The sequence below is a fragment of the Enoplosus armatus genome, chromosome 3 (genome assembly GCF_043641665.1).
Source record: "Enoplosus armatus isolate fEnoArm2 chromosome 3, fEnoArm2.hap1, whole genome shotgun sequence".
NCBI classification, from domain to species: domain Eukaryota; kingdom Metazoa; phylum Chordata; class Actinopteri; order Centrarchiformes; family Enoplosidae; genus Enoplosus; species Enoplosus armatus.
Window position 1 is genome coordinate 10236653 of NC_092182.1, and position 23052 is coordinate 10259704.

At 41.7% G+C, this 23052-nt stretch overlaps 2 protein-coding genes across 4 annotated transcripts in view; both read left to right on the forward strand.

Moving 5' to 3' along the window:
• The window catches only part of kif21b (kinesin family member 21B), a 68300-nt gene extending 54906 nt beyond the window's left edge, over positions 1-13394 (forward strand). The window contains exons 33-34 of the mRNA XM_070902963.1: positions 114-313; positions 13088-13394. Coding sequence (XP_070759064.1) covers positions 114-313; positions 13088-13394 — 507 coding nt within the window. The remainder of the gene's footprint in view (positions 1-113; positions 314-13087) is intronic.
• Positions 13395-19754: 6360 nt separating this feature from the next.
• cpne5b (copine Vb) overlaps positions 19755-23052 on the forward strand; it is a 109033-nt gene continuing 105735 nt past the window's right edge. Inside the window, exon 1 of one of the 3 annotated variants that reach the window (XM_070901997.1) lies at positions 19755-19879. In XM_070901997.1, the coding sequence (XP_070758098.1) occupies positions 19761-19879 (119 nt within the window). In that variant the 5' untranslated portion in view covers positions 19755-19760. The remainder of the gene's footprint in view (positions 19880-23052) is intronic. The other 2 variants (XM_070901995.1, XM_070901996.1) reach the window with 2 other exon arrangements.

Consider the following 23052-nt stretch of genomic DNA (forward strand, 5'->3'; position numbering starts at 1 on the left):
TATTGCTATTTTAAGAACGCACTAACCAGATGACTCACATTGCTGTTACTGTTGTAAAATTACTGGAATCTTTTTTTTCAGTGAGAAGTCTCTTTGTCTCTCTGCCTCCACAGCAAATCCCCAACGCCCATAAGGACTGGGTGTGTGCTCTGGCGTACGTCCCGGGCCGGCCCATGCTGCTGAGCGCCTGTCGGGGCGGCATGCTGAAGGTGTGGAACGTAGACAACTTCACCCCCATAGGAGAGGTCAGAGGTCATGAGAGCCCCATTAACGCCATATGTACCAACTCAAGACAGATCTTCACTGCGTCCAGGTAAGAAAAAACAAATGTTGTGGACTGCACCACCAATAATCTAAAACTGTTTCCTATTGTGGCACTGAAAATAGAATATTTATTAATTCTGTTGATGTAGTGAAGGGATTAATGGGTGAAAAGGCTCATTTCTTTTGAAGATTATTACCTATTAAAGTTAAGGAAACCTTTTATGTCTTAATAAATGGCATTTATTTATTTATTATTTATTCACAACAAAAATTTGGGGTAGATTAAAGTGCCAGCTTTAAACTGAATGACACACAAGCATTAAAGGATAAAACTAGTGATATTCTACATGTCTGTTGTTGTCAGTTAATTCCATTAAAAGACAAAAAAACAACAACAATGAATTGATCCTGCTAATACGCAATACGTGCCCAATATATCTTATTCCTCTGGGCCATAGAGCTTCATTTTTGTCCAAAAACAATTAAAAACACATCAATCATGACATGTTCCTTCCGCTGCTGAAAATAGTCCCCAACAAATGAACAGTTTGCTCCTGTTTGAGTTACATTTGCTTAAAGCTACAGTGCCCAGCTGTTTTAGGAAATTACTTGGCCTATTCTAAAAATGAAACTATTAATCTTAAGCTGAGGGCTGAGGGCTATAGACAGCGAAGGGAAGTATTGAGAGATGAACTAATGCATTGTTGGTTTTGGTCTTTTTATGGAATTAGAACATAATGTTTATATTTTGTTTTTTCAAACTGGTACACAGAGAGAGACAATGTCTGCCCTTCACCAAATATGTAATCTTTTTCTGAATGACATTCTGTATTATGATTCATGCTTTCTGCATCTCAAACATTCATCTGCAGGCGTGTTAGCCTTGTGTAGCTCGGAAAGGGTCATACTACATCCTGTTTTTCTGAGCTCATAGCTGCATCAGATGGGGATGATGCCTGTTTACTGTTTGTGTGTCTGGGTGGGACATTGTGTCGTCTCTTCAGTCTGCCTGTGTTCATCTTCTCATTCAACTGGTGGGCTTTCACTGGAGTTGACTAACTTTCGACTCCCTCTTCTTCCTGTCTTCTCCTCTTCTCACGCTCTTCTTTCATCACTTCTTGGATCGTCTCTTGCTGTTTTCCTGCCTTCCCACTCCTCCTCCTCTCCTCTTGTTCTTCACCCTCACCTTCCTCGTCCTCGTCCTCTACTCCCCCCCTCCCGTTGTTAACCCCAGTGACTGCAGGGTGAAGTTGTGGAGCTATGTACCAGGCTTGACCCCATGTCTTCCTCGACGGGTCCTGGCCATCAAGGGCCGAGCCACCAGCCTCCCATGATTGCCTCTTCTCCGCTCACCAACCCTCCCTTCCTCTGGTACTCTCTTCACTAATTTCCACCTTCTTTTCCCTGCTGCATTTCTTTTACCCCGCTTTTGTATTTTCTTTACCCGGTTGGTACCTGCACTTTTCTGTTTGCTCCGTGTTTTGTTTCTGTCCTCCTTTTCATTTTTGCTCCAATTCCTCTGTCTTTCTTTTCCTCAGGTTTTTTTCGTTGTTTGTCTTTTCACATGCTGCTCGGTTTGGCTCAGTTTGACTTCTATTTTTAAAACTTTTATCATGGTTGTTGGTTCATTTTCAGCCCACAGCCTCCACTAAGACAAACAGCTTCTCATTGACTGAACAAGTGACGCATACTTCTGCTCAGAATACATTTTTTCCCCCTCATGTGTTCAAATCAAATTGATCTGCTGCGCATGTTTCTACAGCCAACAAGCGGTTAGCTTAGCATAAAGACATGAAACAGGGGAAACAGCAAGCACTGTCTAGCCCGGCACCCCCTTTGTAAAACCACAATTTGACATTTTTACTCTTTAACACTTTTTTTTTAGGGTTGTCACCTTTGTCTTGCTACCTGTTTCCCCATGTTTAGAGTTTTTATGCTAAGCTAAGCTAACTGGCTGCTGCCTGTAGCTTCACATTTATCATACAGGCATGACAGTGGTATCAATCTTCTCATCTAACTTTGGGCAAGAAAGCCATAAGTGCATTTCTCAAAAAAGTGGAACTATTCATTTAACACCTTCAGCGTTATTCTTTCAGACAGAATCCACTCAATTGACATTTAGCATCTCTTCACGCCAACCAAAGTGCACAGCTAACTTCTTTGGCTAGTGTTAATGAAAAATATGATGCTGTCCCGGGTACTGCCTGATTGGCTAATGCAATGTGTTATGACTAACACTGTGGGAATGTGCAAGAAAGTGAAAATGAAATTGCCTGGTCAGTTGGGAGTAGAGTTGTGGGCAAGTTGATTAGATTTACTTGTTGCAGAGTTATGCATCATACTTGTACACTTTTCTGAGAGGTTGGAGAGGTAGGTTTTTTTTTTTACTGACACCATGGAGAAGGGTCTTTAATGAAGTGTGTGTGGGCAAATGTGTGTGAAGTGTACTTTGAAGTCAGTCTCTTTGTTTCTGATGTACAATGGGTTGTTTTGAAAGGGAAGACTGTCTGATTGATGTTCTGTTTATTTTCTGCCTTTGTTGTGTTCTCCTTGCTTTCCTTTGCTCATCATCCCACCCCTCTCTCTGTTTCTCTCTCCAGCGACAAGACAGTGAAGATCTGGTCGTCAAAGGTGTGGAGGAAGAGGTGACGACCGAAGTGACAGTTGTTCCTTTTGTCAGCCATCTTGCTGCAACTTCAGCCACTGATCTGTGACCTGCTCACTTCTAGCAATGAGATGTGACACTGAAAACACAGTTTCCAAGGCAATCGAGGTGTTTGTTTTGTTTTTTTTGTCAAGGTGCAAAATGACAATGCCGAGGTGGAATACGTATTCAGAGGCAAAAAACTATTTGCCTTTCAGATTCTTTTACTGCCAATTTGTAAGTGCCATTCAGGTGTGATGCTGCTTGGACGAACCGCATCTTCTCAGCCGTGGATATACCAGGCAGAACAATTTCTCTTCGACACGAAAACTACCACACCCTGGTACTAAAAGGAAAAGAAAAAGTGTCCTTCTGTTCTTTCAGCAAGGTTTCAGAGTCCTTGTGGAACAGTGAGAGATTGAATTTGCTCAAAGACGTGTGTATTCATGTATCTATTGTCTGAAAGTCAAGACGCAGGCCGGATTTAAATCCCAGAGGGACGTTAACTAACAACGGGGAGCTCTGTTCCTCCATTCAGGACTGTTAAGTCTTCATTAGCATTGTGGCTGCTCTGATACTGAACATGTTGGAGGGTCATACTATGTGTTCATCGTGGTGGATGATCAATAGACAATCACTGATCTTGTGTTAGACGTCACTGGAATATTACCCAAAACACCATCACTTACTCCGGAAACGCCCTCCAATCACTTTTAGTTCAAGTCGCTCTCAGTATATCACTGAAACTTTACTGCGTTCCACAAGTCGTGTTCATTTTTTTAATGACTTTTACTAATTTATTATTTTCCCTACCTCAGTTGTTTTGGACTTTAGCGTGAGGTGGGAGGGAACATTTTTACGGGTCACTGTGTACAAACACCTGGTGCTTGACATTTTTACGTCTTTATTTAATACCTGGCTCTTCATCTCTGTGTGGATGTGTCCTTTGTGGCCCTCTGGCTATCAGACTGTCTAGCTGCTGACCTTGCAAACAGGAAAGCACACGTCCAGTAGCACAACTAAGGTAGCACTGGCCCCCGGAGGAATCGGACTGGATTGAATTATCTGCTCTGTGAAATGCTAACTGCGGCAAAAAAATAACACCCCTGCAGATGCGCATGACACAAACAGGTACACACCTACAGTACACACTCCCAAGACATTGTGAGTGAGGTACTCCATTGAGGCCAAAGTGCCACATCATTATCTCAACCACCCTACAGTATGTGGCCCATAGCTGCCATTTATCCTCCACACAAATGGTAATGGGAGCCCTACCAGTTTCCCCCCCTCCTGCTTTCAGCTCCACTCTGATCTTTAAGGTTAGCGACTGTCAGACTGACCAGCCTTTCTGAAGAGTCCACCTTCTTCACAGCTACTGAACTTCTCTGAGAAGCCTATTTAATTAGAGGTCTCGCAGCTCTACCGACTGCTTTTCAGGCAAGATTACTCGGGTGAAAGTAGGTCATAACTGAGAGGGATTTCTTATTAAAATCCCAATTTTCTTCCACCCACTATTTGCTGCTACATTTAAATACAGGAAGAAACTTCCTGTACCCGTGCACTGATGTACAAATCTGTTTATGTGGCAGATTACGTGTGTGGGTAACACACACACATACGCACACATAACTGTGGACACACACAAGATTTCCATGGCTGTTTCGGTTATCCATCTTGCCTGATAGGTCTTGGCATCCCTTACTGTGTTGATTTAGTGTCTCTTTACTGAAACAAATTCAGCACTGCAGCACTCCACTGACACACACACATATGCACATACACACACACACACACACACACACACACACACACACACACACACACACACACACACACACACTCCTACAGGCAACAGTAATAACCCAAGTCTTAAAAGTCAGTTCAATTATCTTTGTGTTGTCTGACGCTTCTGAATACAGATAATAGCAAGCATCCACATCACTTTCAGTTCATGAAGTTTGGCTTTTTTTGTATCACTTCAAAACGACATGCAGCATTTAAAAGCTTCTTGTGATACAGATGTCTTACTGCATGTCTGCATCACAATATCACAGTTGAGTTTTGTCCAGCACTGAAATCTCATGCCTTCTGTTGAAAAAAATAAATACTTTGGTGATTTAGTGCACTTTTCCTTATAAAAGACCCAGAAACATGTAGTTTAATTAAGCTTAGGTGCTGAAGTTAGTTAATACTTGCCACAAATTCTTCCTTTTGGGAGGGGGTATCTACTGCTGCTGGTTGATGTCGCCAACATGAGTTTGAAGCTGCTTATACTCTCCCAAAGCAATGATATGGGTTTAAGTTTAATGTCGGGGGGGTTAATGAATGCAAATGTGTGGGGGTGATTTGTGGAAGCGTTCTTGGTTGTAATATTTTCCTACGCTTTGAAACTCAGGTAAAGGTTGAAGGATAATGTTAGTCATACTTTAATAATTTCTTGACCCTGTGAATTTAGGTAGCTCTTTGAATCGACCAAATGCCTTGTTTGAGAGATTTCTTTTTTTACTTTGAGAAAAAGGGTACTATCAATGTGCCACCCCTTTTTTGTAAAAGACTCCATGTTTCCATGTTTTGCTTTTAGCATTTGATTCCCTTTACTTATTATCTCTGTGCTTTTCTGTACAAAAATGTACACGTCTTAAATGGCATCTTCCCAATCTGGCCAAAGCTGAAAGTCTTGCAACTCTGAGAAGATGTGCACTGATTTTTGACCACAATGACTTGTTTAAAATGTGTATAAACTATGTTAATTGTATAGTAGTTTGTCTATAAAACTGGAGTGAGCGGTACAAAATGTGGTCAGTGAAATTAACCTCCATAACATAATGGGTTATAAACTTTGACCTTGAGTCAGACTCCACTGGGCCATTCACTGTACACTATGTATTTATCTGTGCTAATTAGCCAAACTGACCCTGCTCACCAGCTCCGCGGTGTGTTTCGTGTGATAACAATGCTAAGACGGCCTTTATCTCCGTTTTTTTCCCTTCTCCTACTTATTACCAGAGAAGATCTTGTAGTACTGTAGCTTTAGGCACTCTCCCAGGTGCCCTGTGCTTGTACATTTGCTGAAGGATGCATGATGTTAGTGGTGCTCATTGGTTGATTGGAAACACAGTAATTTGGTAGGCAATTCATTCCCCCTGATATTGTCAATCTTAATGTTTAACACCTGAGTGGATTTGCAATGAAAATTTTAGAAGGATTTGGCAATTTGTTTGGATTCTGAAGGATTGATAGTCAATGAATAATGCATAAAAATGTTGATTGTGCTTCACAAAAGATGCTTGCTTGGAAGAATTATTTTGGCCCTAAATTATTATCTGGCCTTGGATCAGCCCCACACAAATTTGCCTGAGGATCGTATTCTTCCGATGTCAGCACCACTTCATTACTTGATGTGTAAATATGTGTGTCATACCTCTTTTAATATAACAGAGGAGGTTTAGTCAAGGTTAACTGACTTCTTTCTTATCAGCTGGCCTCGGAGTGATCTCTGCAAGTTAGGATTTACATGCACTTTGGATAATGAACACTGCTGTGAATACTCTGTGAACTGTTTTCCAGATATGTATTAAGCCTAGTCTTAGACTTAGTTTACAAAGACAGAGTTTATGAGTCCCAAACGAGGCTTAAAGCACTGAAATTGTACTGAAAAGAACACGTCTGTTTAGCTCTACAGTAGGTTTAGAAATGATATTAATGTTTGTGCTGATACAGTATGTAAGATAACAGTCAAGACAGACAAAGACAGTCCCCAGTATGTCCCTGCCTTTATAGCAAATGTTACCTGAGAATGAGAATATTCACTTTGACAGAGCAGCATGCACACCTTTATAGACGCTCTGAAGAGTCCATCTCCATCCTTATTTCCCTGGCTGTCTGCTGGCATTCAGGCATTTTTCTTAATATTACTGACCACGCACAAGGTCATATTACTCTATGAAAGATATAATCGGAGACACAAGATGACAAGATCCAACCTTAATCTATTTCTCCTACAACAATCAACGAGGCAAAATCCTACCGGAAGGAAGGGATATTATCACTAAATGAACCATTGAGGATGTAGTGTTTGATCTATACCTCTCTCCGATCCTGAATTGGTTTGCAGAATACAGAGTTTTGCTGAATATTAGAGCCCCTCGGACACCGTTTCAGCATGTGGAGAAATACAAAGCCCGCCATGCCTAGTTATGGTTGCTAAACTTTGATTGGACAATTGCTGTTTGAGGGCGGGGTTTAGCAAATAGCAATTGGCTGAAAGCAAAACAGACTGCACTAATTGTCACAGGCAAACAAGAAAGTTCAGTGGGTCCGCACCGTTACCACGCTAGCGTATGTCTGTGGTGCGCTGAGTAGGCAGAGTCTGCACACTAGTTATCCTAACCCGCAGATATGCCGGATCCAGCTACATTTACCAGGAGTAGTCACCACGACCACATGGCCCATACAAACACCAACAAGTCAAGGGAGATTGATAAGACCAGGAACGGATGAATGTCAGTTAGGCTTACGTAAAATCATATTACATTACTGTCCATGCTGGCAATTATTCGTCAACTAGGAAAGCTACCATGGCTTTTGGCCTGTAGGCCGACGTTGTTGTTTGTTGTGTCAGCTGACAATTGCGTTACCTGTTAAGCGGACCCACTGTATAGGGACTGTAACCAGTCTGTCTGGTATTGGATATAGGACCACAGAACTGATTGAAGAGTCAAGCTGCCAGTCAGAGTGAGTGTGTGATTACCACCTTTAGCATTTCCAGCCCAGCCCAACCATCTTATGACTACAAGGAAATGAAAGTAGTCAGTGTCTCAGCTTCAGCCTTGTGCCTCAGCCAACAGGCCTTACTGCCTTAAAGAAACAGAATGTGTATGTAGGACATTGATAACACTGGGGAACAATTTGAAAAAAAAAATTCTGTTGAGTTAGATTTTTATGCTGATTAAAACAAAAATTGGCATGCTGATTCCAAAATTGCAGTCAGTTTTTTTCTAGCACGTCAAGTTTTTTCTCCACAGCTTACCCTCCAGATAAGCAAAATTCCACTGATCAGCTGTAGTAAGACTTGCCAGCTGATTACGATTGGACTCATCTATAGCTACGTGGCAACTTGTTTGTGCAGTCACAATTGAGACAGTGCAGTGAGAGGTGTGTGCAGCTCCCAATAGGTCAGTACTATCACACACATATCTGTTAAGTACAGTATTTTTCATATTTTTTAAGAAAACGGGGATCCTATAGTTCAAAAACTTGAAGTGATAGAGAAAAACTGAGATCAGTTTTGGATTCCGCACCCAAAAATTAGTTAAATACAGCTGTCAGACCTAACTCAACAAAAATTGTGTTCCCCAGTGTAATCATTCACTTAATATCCTGAATCTGTAACAGACTTATTCTGAGGATTGTAGATTGTCCTGCAGATTGTGAAATTCTGTTGCAAGTCAGACGACGTCTCACTTTATCAGTATGGCTGAAAAGACCTTCAACTTTGCCTCAGACTGCTGAGGGGATGGGATCGCATTTAGATGCAATCAAGAGGGCACTTTACTGCTTTGCTGCTCAGCGGCGAATCACGATCCCTCACTGACACACGTCATCTCTGCAGCTGCTCGAGTAGTTTTTTTTCCAGGTGTGTGTTGTCACACTGAGCGCACATATGGTAATACAATATGTGGCAGTGGCAGTGAAATATGTACTCATGGGACATACATGCAGGGTCAAAGGTCATTGGTGCCTTTTATTGCACAGACTACTCCCTCTTAAATGAGTGTAAATGTGTGTACAGTTTTTTTTAATATGACAATGTGCATGTGACCAAGCCATGTAAAAAATATCTTACTGTAAATAATGTAAGTAAATATTTAATGAAGGATCCAACGTTCCCTCAAGAAAATAAATAAGTTAAAAACAACTGTCCTTTGTGTCTTCTGGTGTGATTAATCCAGATCATCTTATTGTGTATTGATTTCTGTCATATGTAGTTTGGATCATAAAGAACAATTTAAGAAAGCTTCACACTCCTCCTGTGATGATCTTAAACAAAGTTGTTCTTTAACCAGATTGATTGGGGTTTTTATAGTATTTACCCGGCTGTCTGCAGATCACAACACTTAGCTTTTGACCCCCTCTGACTGATATTAAGACCAAAGCAGCTGAGAAAGAAAATTATCCTTTACCTCGCAGATGGACGAGGAGTTTACTGGATATTCAGGACATTCAGGATAAAGAGGTAAACGGGTTGTGAGGGATGAGATGTAGACATGGGGAGCAAGTTTTTCATCCAGATGCATTTCTTTCTACTCCAGGGCTTCCAGATAGAGACTCAAAACTCGTACATCTTCATTTCCTTTGCAAACTCTGATCATTAACTTGTGTCGGGCTGCGCTTGTCCCAGCAGCGACGGGAGACACAAGCACTGTGATGTACGACGGCCATTAACGCCTCCGAGGAGGCAGAAACCATTTGAAGATGCCAGTCACAAACAAATAAACATTCATACACGAACCCTGTCACGTCCCAGCTGTATGTGCTCCATCTGCTCTCTCCATATACTAAACTCCTGAAATTTCATTTGAATGTCTTCGTCTGTTTCATTACACTACGACACTCCAGTAAGTCTGTTCTTACTTGCTGATCCATCAATCTTTGTCCTACTCTATCAATCGCCCCGTAACTATAAAAATCAATCAGTTTGAAATTCAGCCAAATACCCTGAGAGAATAGTAAATGTCCTGTATACATTATGCTTACTGGTGAGTAAACTAAAATGAATTTAACTCACAAGTAACACAAGTAAAAATACTACTGAGGCATTCATCAACCCCTGAGGATCAGACATCAGGTCAAACATTCAGTTTGTCCAGTTCTTTGGTTTACTGTCTACTGGCATTCCCATCAGCCTCAGCTGCACTTCATGCTAATTAGCAAATGTTCGCATGCTAACACACTAAACTAAGGGGGTAAACATGGTAAACATACCTGCTAAACAGTTAATATTGTCATTGTAAGCATGTTAGCAGGCTGATGCAGGATTCTCCTCAAAGCATCATTGAATCCAAGTAGAGCCTCACAGAAATGCTAGCATGGCTATAGAGTCTTCCATGATACAGTAGGCCTCGTTTTAGATTTTGAAGGGATGTATATTTAAGGCTGCCATAAGAAATATTTTTCATCAACAATGGATCAAATGTATGTGAGAGGACATCACTTGCAGTGACGATATAATAATTATAGATAATTATCATCTGACTCTGCAGTTCCCCTCAACTCTATGGAGTGTTTCAGCCTTTCAGGTTATTATTTTAGTTTTACGGCCCACAACTTTACTCTCCACCCCTCTCATCAACTGTTATTTCCAGACACAGGCAGCTATTTTCAGCGAAACCCAGCTGCCCAGCACCAAACGTCAAACAGACAAAGCGACTAGCGAGTGAAAGAAGAGCGAATATTGGACATGCATTTATCAGGTGGACACAAACAAGACTCCAAATGAACGCTAATGTTGCTCTGATCTGCTGGCTGTGTAAATAAACCATTGTTTGCTAACATGTTCGCCACATCAAGATGATAATTTAGTCATGTTATGTTTACAGGTTGTTTCTGCTGCCACCAAGTAGCCAAACAATCTATTGATGCAGGTTTAGAAATAATATCAAAATACCCTATAATTAATAATTACACTTAAGTTCAATGTTTTTGACTGTGTAACAACTCTTGAGAGTTAGTTAGTGCAGGTAATAGACCACAGTAGTAGGGTAGACAGCAAAACATTTACTTTCTATTATAATAAAGCATAACACATCCACTTTTGAAGTGCTCAAGTGAATTACTGGTGCCTAAAAACTTTCCCCAAACAGTGTGGCAAGAAAAATGACTCATTTATCTTCACTTCAGTCCAACATCTATTTTGCTGCTTTAATAATTTCCTTAAACTTGAATAATCACAGTGATGTAGCGGTCATAAAAAGACAGTGACAGAGATGATCCAGTAACAGTTTGAGATCGTAACTTTACAGATGTAAAAGTCTTCTCTGTTGATTATAAATACAGCTCTTGTCTATGATAATGGGAGTTCAGACGATGAGAAGGAACTGAAAGAGGCAAATAAATACCCAGACCGATAATTAGCAACAGCATGGAAAGAAACTTGAATGTAGGGAAGAATTGAGATGGATAGATGAACAACAACAAGGGGAAGTCATTCAGCTAAGAGGGCTGGCAGGGGAATTACAAGAATGCTGTAAGAAACAAGGCAATAAATGAGCTGTGGAGTTTCAGAGTATTCATGATATATTTAAATAATGGAGGACGCAGAAGGCAGCACCGCACATACGGAGCTTGTATAAGAGATGGAATAACCATGTAGACAACAAAAGCTAAAGATTTTCTCACTTTCAATGGTGTAACCGTGAAAGAAGATATAGAAGCTAATAACAGCAGGAATGCAACCTGTCTGCAAACAGACACAATAGGTTATCACCTTATTTACTCTACATAAATCAACACCTATAAGAAGAGAAATAAAGGCGAGACACAGAGACAGAAACACATTCAGAGTCTGGAAAATGACTTCATACATCATGAGCTCAAAGAGGATTTTAATGCTGAGGGAAGTCATAAACATCTTCAAAAAAGCATTCCCACTGTTCCTCAGATACACGCAGCGAGCATCTGCACGGCCTCTGAACAAAGCCTCGGACTATCAACCAACTAGCACAGTCTAATCCCATTATACACTCTCTCTTTGAGTCCGGTTTTACACACTAGCCACATCAGAGAGACACGCAGTCATTCATGAACATGGCTGGATAATTAAAAAACACAATGCTGATTTTTTTTTCCACCAAGTGTTTGTAATAATTATGTTTTTGTGGGGAAGGTTTGAAGGCAGGGTTCATGAATGTGTATGATGTGTTTAATAGTTCATTAATTCAGGATTAGTCACGTTCATGTTGGGTTGGGAATCCACTGACTTATAATGATGTTTGGTGGAAATAACTCACTACAGACACTCAACTAAAGTCAGTGACACATTCAGTCGTTCAGTGTAATGTCAGTGAATAACTTCTTAAAGTCCAGAGCTATGTGCTTTCATATTAGGACACATAATATAATTGCAATTCAGAAATGGAAAAAAATATTTATTATCTCTCCAGGCTTTTGATCACCCATTAAGTTTCTCACTTAAATAGGAAATAGTTTCACATTTTGGGAAATACGTTCATTCCCTTTCTTGCCAAGAATTAGACAAGAAGATTGATACCACCCTCATATTTGTCCAGTGAATATGTAGCTAAAGCTGATTAGCTTAGCTTAGCATAAAGGCAAAAACAGCTAGCCTGATTCTGTCCAAAGGTAACAAAGTCTGCCTACCAGCACCTCTAAAGCTTAACATTATATACATGTCTTCCTGGATACTTATCATTGCCATAAAGGTTGTCAGGGAACCAGCATTGACTCCAGGAAGTGACTCCAAGAAATAATCCAACACATAGCCCTCCACAAAACCACAAGTTGTTGTTTTCACCCTTCGGTTTTTGTACTAAACATGAGATATAGCATGTTAAACAGTGAGCTTTGGGGTGCTGGTAGGCAGATTTGTTGCGTTTGGACAGAACCAGGCTGGCTGTTTACCCTGTACCCAGTCAAACCAGCTGCTGGCGGTAACTTTATATTTACGGTACAGACATAAGAGTGCTATCGACCTTCTCATCTAACTCTTAGAAGTTAGTTGAGATTATTGGTCAAAACAGATTGTTTTTTGTTAATTTTTACTGTTTGTCAGTCCTCCATTATGGCTATTACTTGTTACTGACACTACAGAGCGATCCATCCATTCATGTCTAAAATAAACCGTATTGCTGCATCAGGAATCATAAAATGACTCACTTCCTCTGCAGAGGAGGACTGAATGTCCCTGGATAATGTACGTTCTCACAGATGTTTACAACTGAAAAATAACTTTTGTGAAAACAGGTTAAATAACCACTGTATGGTTAAGCAAGGTAGCAACACATCAATTTATTCCAATAGAAAAAGATTTCACATTAAATGCTTATTCTCTACATAAAAAATGATCCTTGGCAACCTGTTTGAATCCACTGTCTCCATACAGTGTATGATGACCTTGTTCTCACTTTGTCTTCTTATTTGATTGTTTTCCCTTCGCAGGTTGTTTTGTCTTCCTCCAGGGCAGGAAGTTGTAGGAGACCAGAGCTGTGAGGAGGTACGTAGCCATGCCAGTGTATCCTCCCAGTACGAGACACAGCGGCTGTGCCAACACGAACAGGCAGAACACGTTCATCGACGCCCGGTCATCCAGCTCCACCCGGTCGTCCTGCGTGGCTTTCATCACTCCAAAAAAATAGATCAGTGCCACCGCCGGGTAGAAGGCCAACTCCACCATGATGCTGAAGACAAGATGCTCACACGCACTAGCAAGCCTTTGGATTTAACATGTGCACGTGTTGGAAAGTAGTTTTTAAGAACCACTGAAGTATTGAGTTAGAGTATTTTCGGAGACACACTCACCCGGATCAGATTTAACACTCACTCCCAGACAGAAATCCCTCTGAAGTGTGAAGGTGGATCTGACAGGAAAACAGACTTGGACCTTTGATCCGTCCTCGCAACAGTCCTGTCAAACATTATCCACCTCCTGTGCTCCTTATCAGCACACTTGACAGTTGTTACCTTCTAACACAATCTGCTGTTTGTTTTTTTAAATAAAGCACTCTTTGAAAAAAAAACTTAAATACTAAGAAAACCAATTATACTGTCCTTTCATGTGTATCATATAAACAGCATTCCTCAATGAAACTGCAGTATGTCAAAGTGACCTTCACTTTTCAGAACATGGGTGAGTCAGCTTGAGTGAACTGAATAACATATCATGAATCTATTATGTTGAAAAAATCTGAATTATACATTCACATATCCTTTCCTTTTGAGTATGTGGTCTTCATTTTGCAACATTATTGTGATCTTCAAACACATAAGAGGGATTCACCTTACAGACAGAAAATAGCAGCATTAGTGGGAGGATAAAAGGTTGCAGACGTACATTGACCAGTACAGTATACCCAGTCATATTTACACAGATACATACGTAAATAATAGTATGACCTACAAAAACTCAAGTTGGGTAACTGAATAGCTTCTTCATTTTGTTTTTTTGCTTTGGGGTAGTGTTTCAATAACACATGGCTTTTTATACTGTGTACTACGTATCATGTCTATAGTACCAGTTTAAGTTGTAATTTTAGGAAATTCGCTTATTTGCTTTCTTGCAGGGTTTTAGATGAGAGGATGGATACCATTCTCATTTCTGGACACCAAATGTGAAGCTATAGAGCCAGGAGATGGTTAGCTTAGCTTAGCGACTAAAGACTGTAAACAGAGTGAAAGAGCTAGCCAGGCTCAGTGAAAAACTGAAGCGTAAAAATTACATGTTTTGTTTTTATGGCCCATGAAGTACTGGGACTATTTTTTGGTTGAGCCTGAAAGTCACAGCTTCTAGCTAATAAATAGTTCCAGCACATACTAATTATTACTACTATAACTCACTACATAAAATGTTCATTATTGAGGTGCTGAAAGGTGGATTTTTTTACTTCCCCCTGCTTCCAGTCTTCACGTTAAACTAAGATAAGTTAAGATAAGCTAAGCTAGGGGTGAGGTCTATCCCAACATGCACTTGGTAAGAAGCAGCTAGGGTACACCATGCACAGGTTGCTGGTCTATAACATCTTTTCTGCAGTATATTTCAAATATAAAAGTATTTATTGTTGTTTTTGGAAACGTAAAACAGTGTGCTGGTCTAACAAATCGTTTCACTGCTAATGTACAAATTTTATCATTAGTAGTACTTACTTACTCAGTTTAATTTAATTTGGGATATGACCGCAGTCTCAAAGGGGCTCATAGAGGCATAATTGAATGAAGGCAATGTGTAACTGTGCCATCATCCAGAGTGGCGACATTAAGCAGCCAGTGAACAGAGTGCTCTCTCTTGATTTCTGCAAAAAGTCCCTGGTGGAAACTTTGCCTTTAGGGAGTTCTTTGCTACTCAGTCTGGTCATCATTTTCACTTCATTTTCAGCATTTAAACTCAACCACAATATACACTTATCAGCAAAGAGCTAAACCTACTCAACATATGCTTCATAGGTAAAAACAGAGAGGAGCAGAGTGTCCAGGCAGCTTCCCCGGAGGACTCAGCAGTGAATTTTCCCCACAGCAGAGAAACTACTGTACCATTAAAACTTTGGATGAGTGGCTATTTATCTGATTAAGGGCCGCAGCAAGTGTTGAATCAAGAAGTTCATAATTAGTTTGAGCGCTAGTGTATCTACTGTGGACCTGCTCCGGAAAAGAGTGGTTGTCTTTATTATTACTGTTCTGCAGCTCCAATCCATCATCCAGTTCTTTGAATCCCCACTGCTGCAGCCTGAGGCGGCGCTGGGCCGTTAGCCAGTCAATCAGCCACCTAGGCTGCTGTTGCCTTGCGTAAATACTGTATGTATGAGAGAGCGTGTGTCTGTTGATGGGTCCTTCTGCCTGTTTGTTTGTCGATCTCAGAGCAATCATTCATAAAAGGCTTCTGTGTGATGTTTGCCACCTCAGGAGGGGTTTGATTCTGGATTAAACCACGGGGCCACAGAGCAGGATTACACTCTGGGTGGGAACATGTGGCCCTTTTGAACTGGGGTTTAGCAAACCCCCCCGACTTCTCTACATAAATCAGAGCTCACTGGTGTTCGCTTAAGCTGCACCAAATGGGCATTACTGGAATAATAAGAAACTCTGTAAGTGTTTCCACATTAGAAAGCCCCAGTGCTGTTCCGAGCACACTACTCTCTCTGTTTTCACAGCACATCCTTTTTGCAGGATGTTTCGTATGCTGAAAGTCTGTATCATAGACTGTATATAAAGATGGACAACGCGTCTCCACTTCCTCCCACTGTACAAAAATAAATCCAAAATATGTGCCATAATATTAAAACAAGTCTTTTTTTTTGGTGCATTCTCTTTTCTTTAGCCTGCCTTGTTCAATTAACAAGTTGCTACATTTCACAGAAAGACCTCTGAAAACACCAGTTGAATATTTGACAGAAGCCAGAGCTTTTCAAGTTGAGAAAAAGTAGCTGAACCCCTAATTTAAAATGCAACACTACAGTTCTTCAGACTGCAGTGCATTGTGGTTTGGTATGAGGTAACTTTTGTTGGAGTATTTCTTTCACAATGATGCATCTTTCTCTAGGTCAATACATTGGTATATAGAAAAGCCTTTGCTCTTTGATTGTGAGGTAGTGACACCAAAATAAGTATCATTAGTGTATATTGTAGGTGCTCTGAAATCATGTCATCATTTGGCCAGTTTCACATGAAAATAAGAACAAATCTCCCCAGAAATGAAAAATGATGGTGTTGTGGGAGATTTTTCCCATAGGAAATGAAATACAACACAATTTCCTAGACAGCAGAAGGCATACTGTCTATCAAGAGAAAACTACTCTACCATCGACCGCTGATCCTTTTCATTACCTCCACCAGCAGCCACAATATTAGGTTTGACAACGACATGGTTAGCTCATGTCAGATTTGAAGAAGTAGACTGTATTTTAAAAGTGTGCGTCACAGGCTAACTGAAAATACCAACAATTGCCCTGATTAACTAGTATTTGCTGACCACTTCCTGTGTTTCGGAATAGGTCTGGAGGTTGGACATCCAAAATGTATTAATTAGTGGATTTTGTTATGTTCCTCTTTGACACACTGTTAAAACAGCCAAGGAATGGGATTAGAGGAGCAAACAAATGTCTTTATTTTCCAGGTTGTGGGAGAAAAAAATCACATATTTTGTTGTAAGGGGCTTCACTTGTTTGACAGGGCATTTGTCTGTTTTTGCATAATTGCTTCCAGAAAGGCGTTATTTTTGGACAGCGTGACGCAAGTAAGCATAAACACAGTAATTAGTGCTTAGGAAACTGCAGGAAGCCCAGAGAACAGGACAGAGGAGGAGGAAAAGGGACATTTGAATCCACCATGGTGTTATTAATGTGACCAGCAGCACAAAGCATTGACCACCTCCTGGTCCATCGCAATTGGAAGGCAACAGCATGTAAAGGAGATATCCAGTGTTTTCTAGGTCTTTTGCTTTTGATCACTCAATAAGCCTTAAGACATTCAGAAATAGGCATGACACCGTTTTTTTGTTTCTTCGGAACTGGCAGCTGCCTTTAGCAATTAATCAACTCTTAAAAATAAAAACCCTTTCCAATGGTTATTTGTTTTTACCATTACTGCTACGGACAAATATAGTATAGTCTGCTGGCAGTTTTGAGAAAAATCTACGCTTGATGCTGCCAGAGAGAAAGAACGAGAAAATATCCAAACGAGCCAAACAGTCAACGCAGGAAGTTCTCCAGCGTTAAGGGGTGTTCATTAATCTGTGTTAATTATTTTGAACCATCAACTGTTAATTTAAGTGCTGTTTGTTACAGAGCTGATCTGGTTGTAGGAGGAGTGCTCAAAAGTAACATGGGAACTATGAATTATTATGAATTTAATTTGATACCTGGAATCCCAGTTTGTGTCCATTTGCAAGACCGCCGGTTACTTACTTAAGGCAAAATAGCGGCTGTGAAGATCTTCTTCCTCCCCTTCCTTCCTTCATTTTTTTTTGTCCTCTGGCCCTACTCCTGCCAACCCACTCCTTGGAACATCTGCAATAATCTGCTCACCCACACTCAACAACGAGCCCTTAAAATACATGAATCATCCTGGAGAGAAAAGGGTGTGTACGTAGATGTGTGTGCCTCTTTATCTCTGTTTATGGGTCGTTCAGTAACATATGAGAAAGTAATTTGTTTTTATATGCGAACATTGGTGTGTCTGAACGAATGATGATGTGTGTGCATTTGTGTGTGTGTTGCTGATCCTGAGCTGGAGGGCTGTGTGGGCAGAAGCGTCCTGTGCCGGTATAAATTGATTTCCAGAATCCAGACGCTAGGTGCTCTATGCAGGAAAGAGCTGTGTGCTTCTGCACCCATTTATGAAAGGAGGTAAAATGGTTTATGGCTGTGTGTGTGATGTGTGTGTGTGTGAGATGTGTGTGTGTGTGTGTCTGTGTGTGTGTATGTGTGTGTGTGTGTGTCTGTGTGTGTGTATGTGTGTGTGTGTGTGTGTGTGAAAGGGAAAAGGAAAGGGAGAGAAAGGGAGACAGACAGAAAAGGTACAATGATACCGGAAATCTGATGTCTCTGTTTATATCGACCAAAAACTGACAACTGTAGTTTTCCAAGCCGGTCAAAAGTGAGTTGCTTCTTGATGCAACCAGCAATCTGTTGGAAACAGCTGGTTATTTGTTTATTCATGATGTCTAGTGTTTACGTGCATTTCATATATTGTGTGAGTCCTTTTTGTATGCATGAAAAAAGACACAGGGAGATGTGGAGCGTCATAACCCGTGAGATAAACAGTGAAGTGGTAACTGCAGTTATACAAAAATGACAAACCCATCACTTTCTTGGCAGGCGGTTGCACCAATTTAGCATATTCATTACACTGTGGTTTACAGTGCAGGTCTTAGCTGCACACAACAGGCTAATGATGGATGGTGGCCATTAACTCTCTATGTAATTCCCTCCCTGTAATTATTATTGATTTTAAATCAGCCAGCATGAACACATTTTAATTGGTAACTGCGTTTCTTAAAATGTCATGCGCATGCCTCCACCACCACAGAAAACGACTAAATTCCACACAATGACAATTTTATCTCCAAGTCCAAATTCATTTGGATTGAACGCCTTTGGTTGAATGTGCACGTATTACTCAGCGAGTATTCAAAGCTCAAAGACGTTTCTGAATACTTGTCTGCTGGTTTTTCACTATTATTGAGCTGAGCTATGGGAGCTGTTCACTGCTGTAGTGCTGAATTATTATTTTTTTCCCTCTCCAAAGTGGCTCTACAGTAGCCCTTTCCTAACTTTTTTGGCTTGTGACCCATTGAGACAAAGCAGTGTCTACTTGAGAGCCCCTGCTGAGAGAAGTTCATGTGATTTATAGAAATGATTTTTAGGAGGCTGATGAGGTAAAATGACCCAATAATGCAAATGAAAAACGATTACAAGAACTCCGAAAAAATAAACTTAAGCTGAACATTTCCTCCTTTAGATTTATTCTGCGTCGCACTGGGGGGGTCCGACCACCATGTTGGGAACCACTGCTCAGCACCATGTGCTTTTACAGGAGGGCGAGAGTCTGTCATGACAAGCTGATCTTTATTTAATGGCTTTGAAGGATTCTCACGCCAAAGTTTTATACCAAGCCTGAGATGAAGTCTCTCGCACACTCAGAGAGGCAGTTGCAGGGTGACAGCAGCAGCAGCGCCGGGGCATGGGCAGGGTTGCCAGCACTTGAGTGTAATTCCGTGTGGGAGGAGGATGGGTGGGTTTGAGAGCATCTAGCCTTTTTCTCTTCACACGCTCCGCTGTGCGCGCAGACTGAAGACAAAGCGCGGAGAGGAGTCCACCTCTCCATGTGGCGCGCAGCCGGTCGGTGATCTCAGAGACTTTACTGTCCTCTTTCATTTATCCACGCCGCATGGACAGTTGAACAAGTGCGTCTCTGCCTTTCGCGGGTGTCCACTCACTCAGTGCGCCCCCCCCCCCCCTTCCCCCCACCCCTCAACATTTGTGAAGTGACTGCCTCACCCGGTCGGACCGGAGGCCGTCTGGTCTCTGATCTGGTCTCTGGAGTCACCGGAGACTCGACGCGCTCCGTCAGGGCCAGGCTGTGCGGCTCCCGGATCAGACCCGAGCCACCCCGAGATCTGGCGATGGAGATGATGGAAGGAGACGTTATGGACAAGCTCGAGGACATGTCATCGGTGTACGACTTCGACCCGATCACCGGCAACATCCCCGCCACCAAAGTAGAGATCACCGTCTCCTGCAGGTGAGTCCGCGGAGAGCGGAGTTCGGTGTGGAGAGTGCGTGGTAGAAAAGTTGTGACGGCGCCCCACCCTTTCTGTGGGATTTAGTCAGGACTGCTCAGTGAGAGGGGGATCTGCGATACATAGAGGCAACTTCTCCGATACACAAGTAAAACGCACAGTTAGCTGCAGGTTTTGGGCGGAGACAGTCAGCGTGGTTTTAGTTTACTTATAGGTGTTTATCCAGTCTTACTCTTTACAGAAAGCCTCTTAGTTTTGGATCATTCGGTGGATTTCTGTGCATTTCCGTAAGAAAAAGTTAGAAACACCTCTCCCTGAAGGCGTGTCCGAGGTCTGAAGATGTGCAGAACCTCACATTAATTCATGCTTGCAGGCTTTTTACATCGACTGTTGTCAGATATCAAAGGAAAGAAAGGTGTGTGCACTCAGAGCTATGTGAGCTCTTATTATTGGGAGACCATTTAAGGAGACAAACTCGTTTTAATGTTGACTGACAACAATCAGAAACCTTATGTGCTTCAAATCTTACCAAAAGTCAAAAAAATGCAAAAAAATCTAGGACTCTGAACACCTGGTTGACGCTGGTTTGTCTTGTGTTTGTGTGTGGATATACTATATATGCATGGTGGTGCTTATGTATTGGACACATCATTTGCTGCAACATCTTCTCAGGCAGAAGCCTCCTTCATGTTGCTCATACTGTACGCACTGGCTGCTTTCTGCACCAGCAAAACACTGAAAGCCTCTTTCCTTCCTCTCCTGCATTCTCCACAAAGTACTGGATGTTAAAGATTCAACGGTTTACATCACATTTACACAGTGCCTGTGTCCCTGACCTCAATCTTAGTCCTGTTCTTTATTATTCAGTACAAAGGTATTTCCTTTTCAGAAAAGTACTTCAGAAAAATAAATCCACCTTCGCCAAATGATTCTCCCTGCAGCGCTTGTTCAGTGAGAATAAACAGCCACTCCCCTTCCCATTAGGAAAGGTTTTAAAGTCAATGCTTTCAATGCCTTTCGCCTCTCAGACACACACTCCAGTGCTGGCATGTGTGCGCATCCTCACACTCGCACACACACTCACACACTCACACACTCATAGAGAAACATCCTTCTGGTCTTTGATGCTGGGTTTTAGGTTGGTGAGCCATCGAAGCAGAGTGAGTTTGAGCTATAACAAGCTGTGTGTACATTATTGATGGGCTCTCTGACGATCAGAGAAGCTCGCTGCCACATCTCTCAGCTCAGACTAGAAAAAAAACAAAAACAGTCCCGGGCAAGAAATGAGTGTGTTTCAGTTTGCTGAATGAGAAACCGTTTGCTTGTTTGTGTTTGTGTTTGTGTAGGAAATGGTGGGCGATAGCGGAGAATCAGTTTGGAGGCAGAAAGGACGGCTAGCAAAGTGTTGCGTACTCGTCAAATCTCTGCGTGATTTTTGGATTTTGTGTTTTTTACAGCTTGTAACGATGAGGCGATTGCAATTACATGCCTCTGTGATGCACAATTAAGCACCATTCAGGTATATGATTAGTCCTATTCTGAAAACCCCCTGCATTTATGCAAATGATTTATCTGACAACATGTGTGTGTGTGTGTGTGTGCTGATGTGTGTTGAAAAACGAGGGAGACAGGCAGAGCAGTGGTGCAGATGCCTCCTACCAGAAAGAAGAGGAGTTTGGGAAAAAGAAATAATTAATCAAAAGGGGATGGTCGATGCTTTCCCCTCCCTCTTCACTGCCGCTTTGTGTGTGCGTGTGTGAGTGAGAGAGTGTGTGTGTGTGTGAGAGAGAGTGTGTGTGTGTGTGAGAGAATAAGAGCGGGAAAGAGCAAGACAAGCTGAAAGAGTTCATCTCAGAAAAACGTGATGTGTGCAAAATCCAAACTTTCAATGAAATGTGAGCAATTATGATGTAATTTGTATAGACTACATATGGAACAAACTCTAAACAAGCCTACTGGGGTTTACTTTGATGCTTGACACAGGATTGTCATGGATTGCAGCCTCACAAGCTTTAAAGACATGAGTTTGCAAATTGTTCTCATAAACCGTACCTCCAATTTTCCCACATACACTGCAGTTCCTGTTAAAGCTTTCTGTCACATTCAGACACTTCCAGCAACAGTTCAAGGCTTCAACAAATCCTCTAAATCCTCTGTACAGAGGTTGTGTGAGTCAGATTCCTATTCAAGAGAAGATGCTCTCTGTTGGGTCTTTTTCGCTATTCTCCCTTTGTCATCATGTACATGCACTCTCTAAAGCCTTCCAAAACCATGATGATAGCTTTTCCCTCTGGGTTAATACCCCTTATTACAGGCTACACCCCCTGCTTTTGACAACGTATTATTAGCAGCGCCAATGGCAAATGAGGAGGGGTGGGTGGGCGCTGGATCTGGAAATGATAGGAATTGGTTTGTCTTTCATTAAGACTGAAGAATTTGGTGGCAGGAAGTTGCAAACAGTCTTATATTCATAGTGAGTTATTCTGCATTGACAGTCTGTTCAGTGCTAATGCAGGATCAGAACCTCTCCCAAGTGGTTTTAGTTGCCTCACCTCAGCCATACTTCATGTATGAACAGACAGTCCTTGGGATACGTCTGTCACCATGTTCACCATTTCTCACTATGTTCCATGTGTCTTTTCTAGCACATTTGTTTTGTGGGAAAGCTCGACCTTCGGGAGCTACAGTTGTGTCAGAAATAGAAGAAAAATTCAACCTGTGATTTTTCTTAAACTGGTGTTTACACTCCCACGGGGCTTGTCAGTCAATGGTCTGGTTCCCGGTAAGAAATGAAGGGAGAAGGGTACAACTGGCATGTGGACAAAAAAGCGGTGGTGTAAATCTTACATCCACACAAAGCCAAGCCACAGTCCTCTGCTCAGCCCTTTGTTCAATCCCTCCATTGACATTCACAAGCAAGTCAAAGTCCCATTTCTGCTCCACTGTCTAACCATCCAGTCAATTCAAACATCATAAAGAAGTACTTATGTGTCTAATGTGGCCCATAGCCGTTTGCCAGTCTCTCCAGTCAGCTGAGGAAGAGGCTGTCTGGCTCATGTATTGAAGAGCCGGTCAGTCAATGGAGGAGCACCGGCTGCTGAGAGTGATATTGATAAGCAATGAGCTCACCTGGCATTACTGATAGCCGTGTTGATGTGTGCTGGAGCCTGCAAAA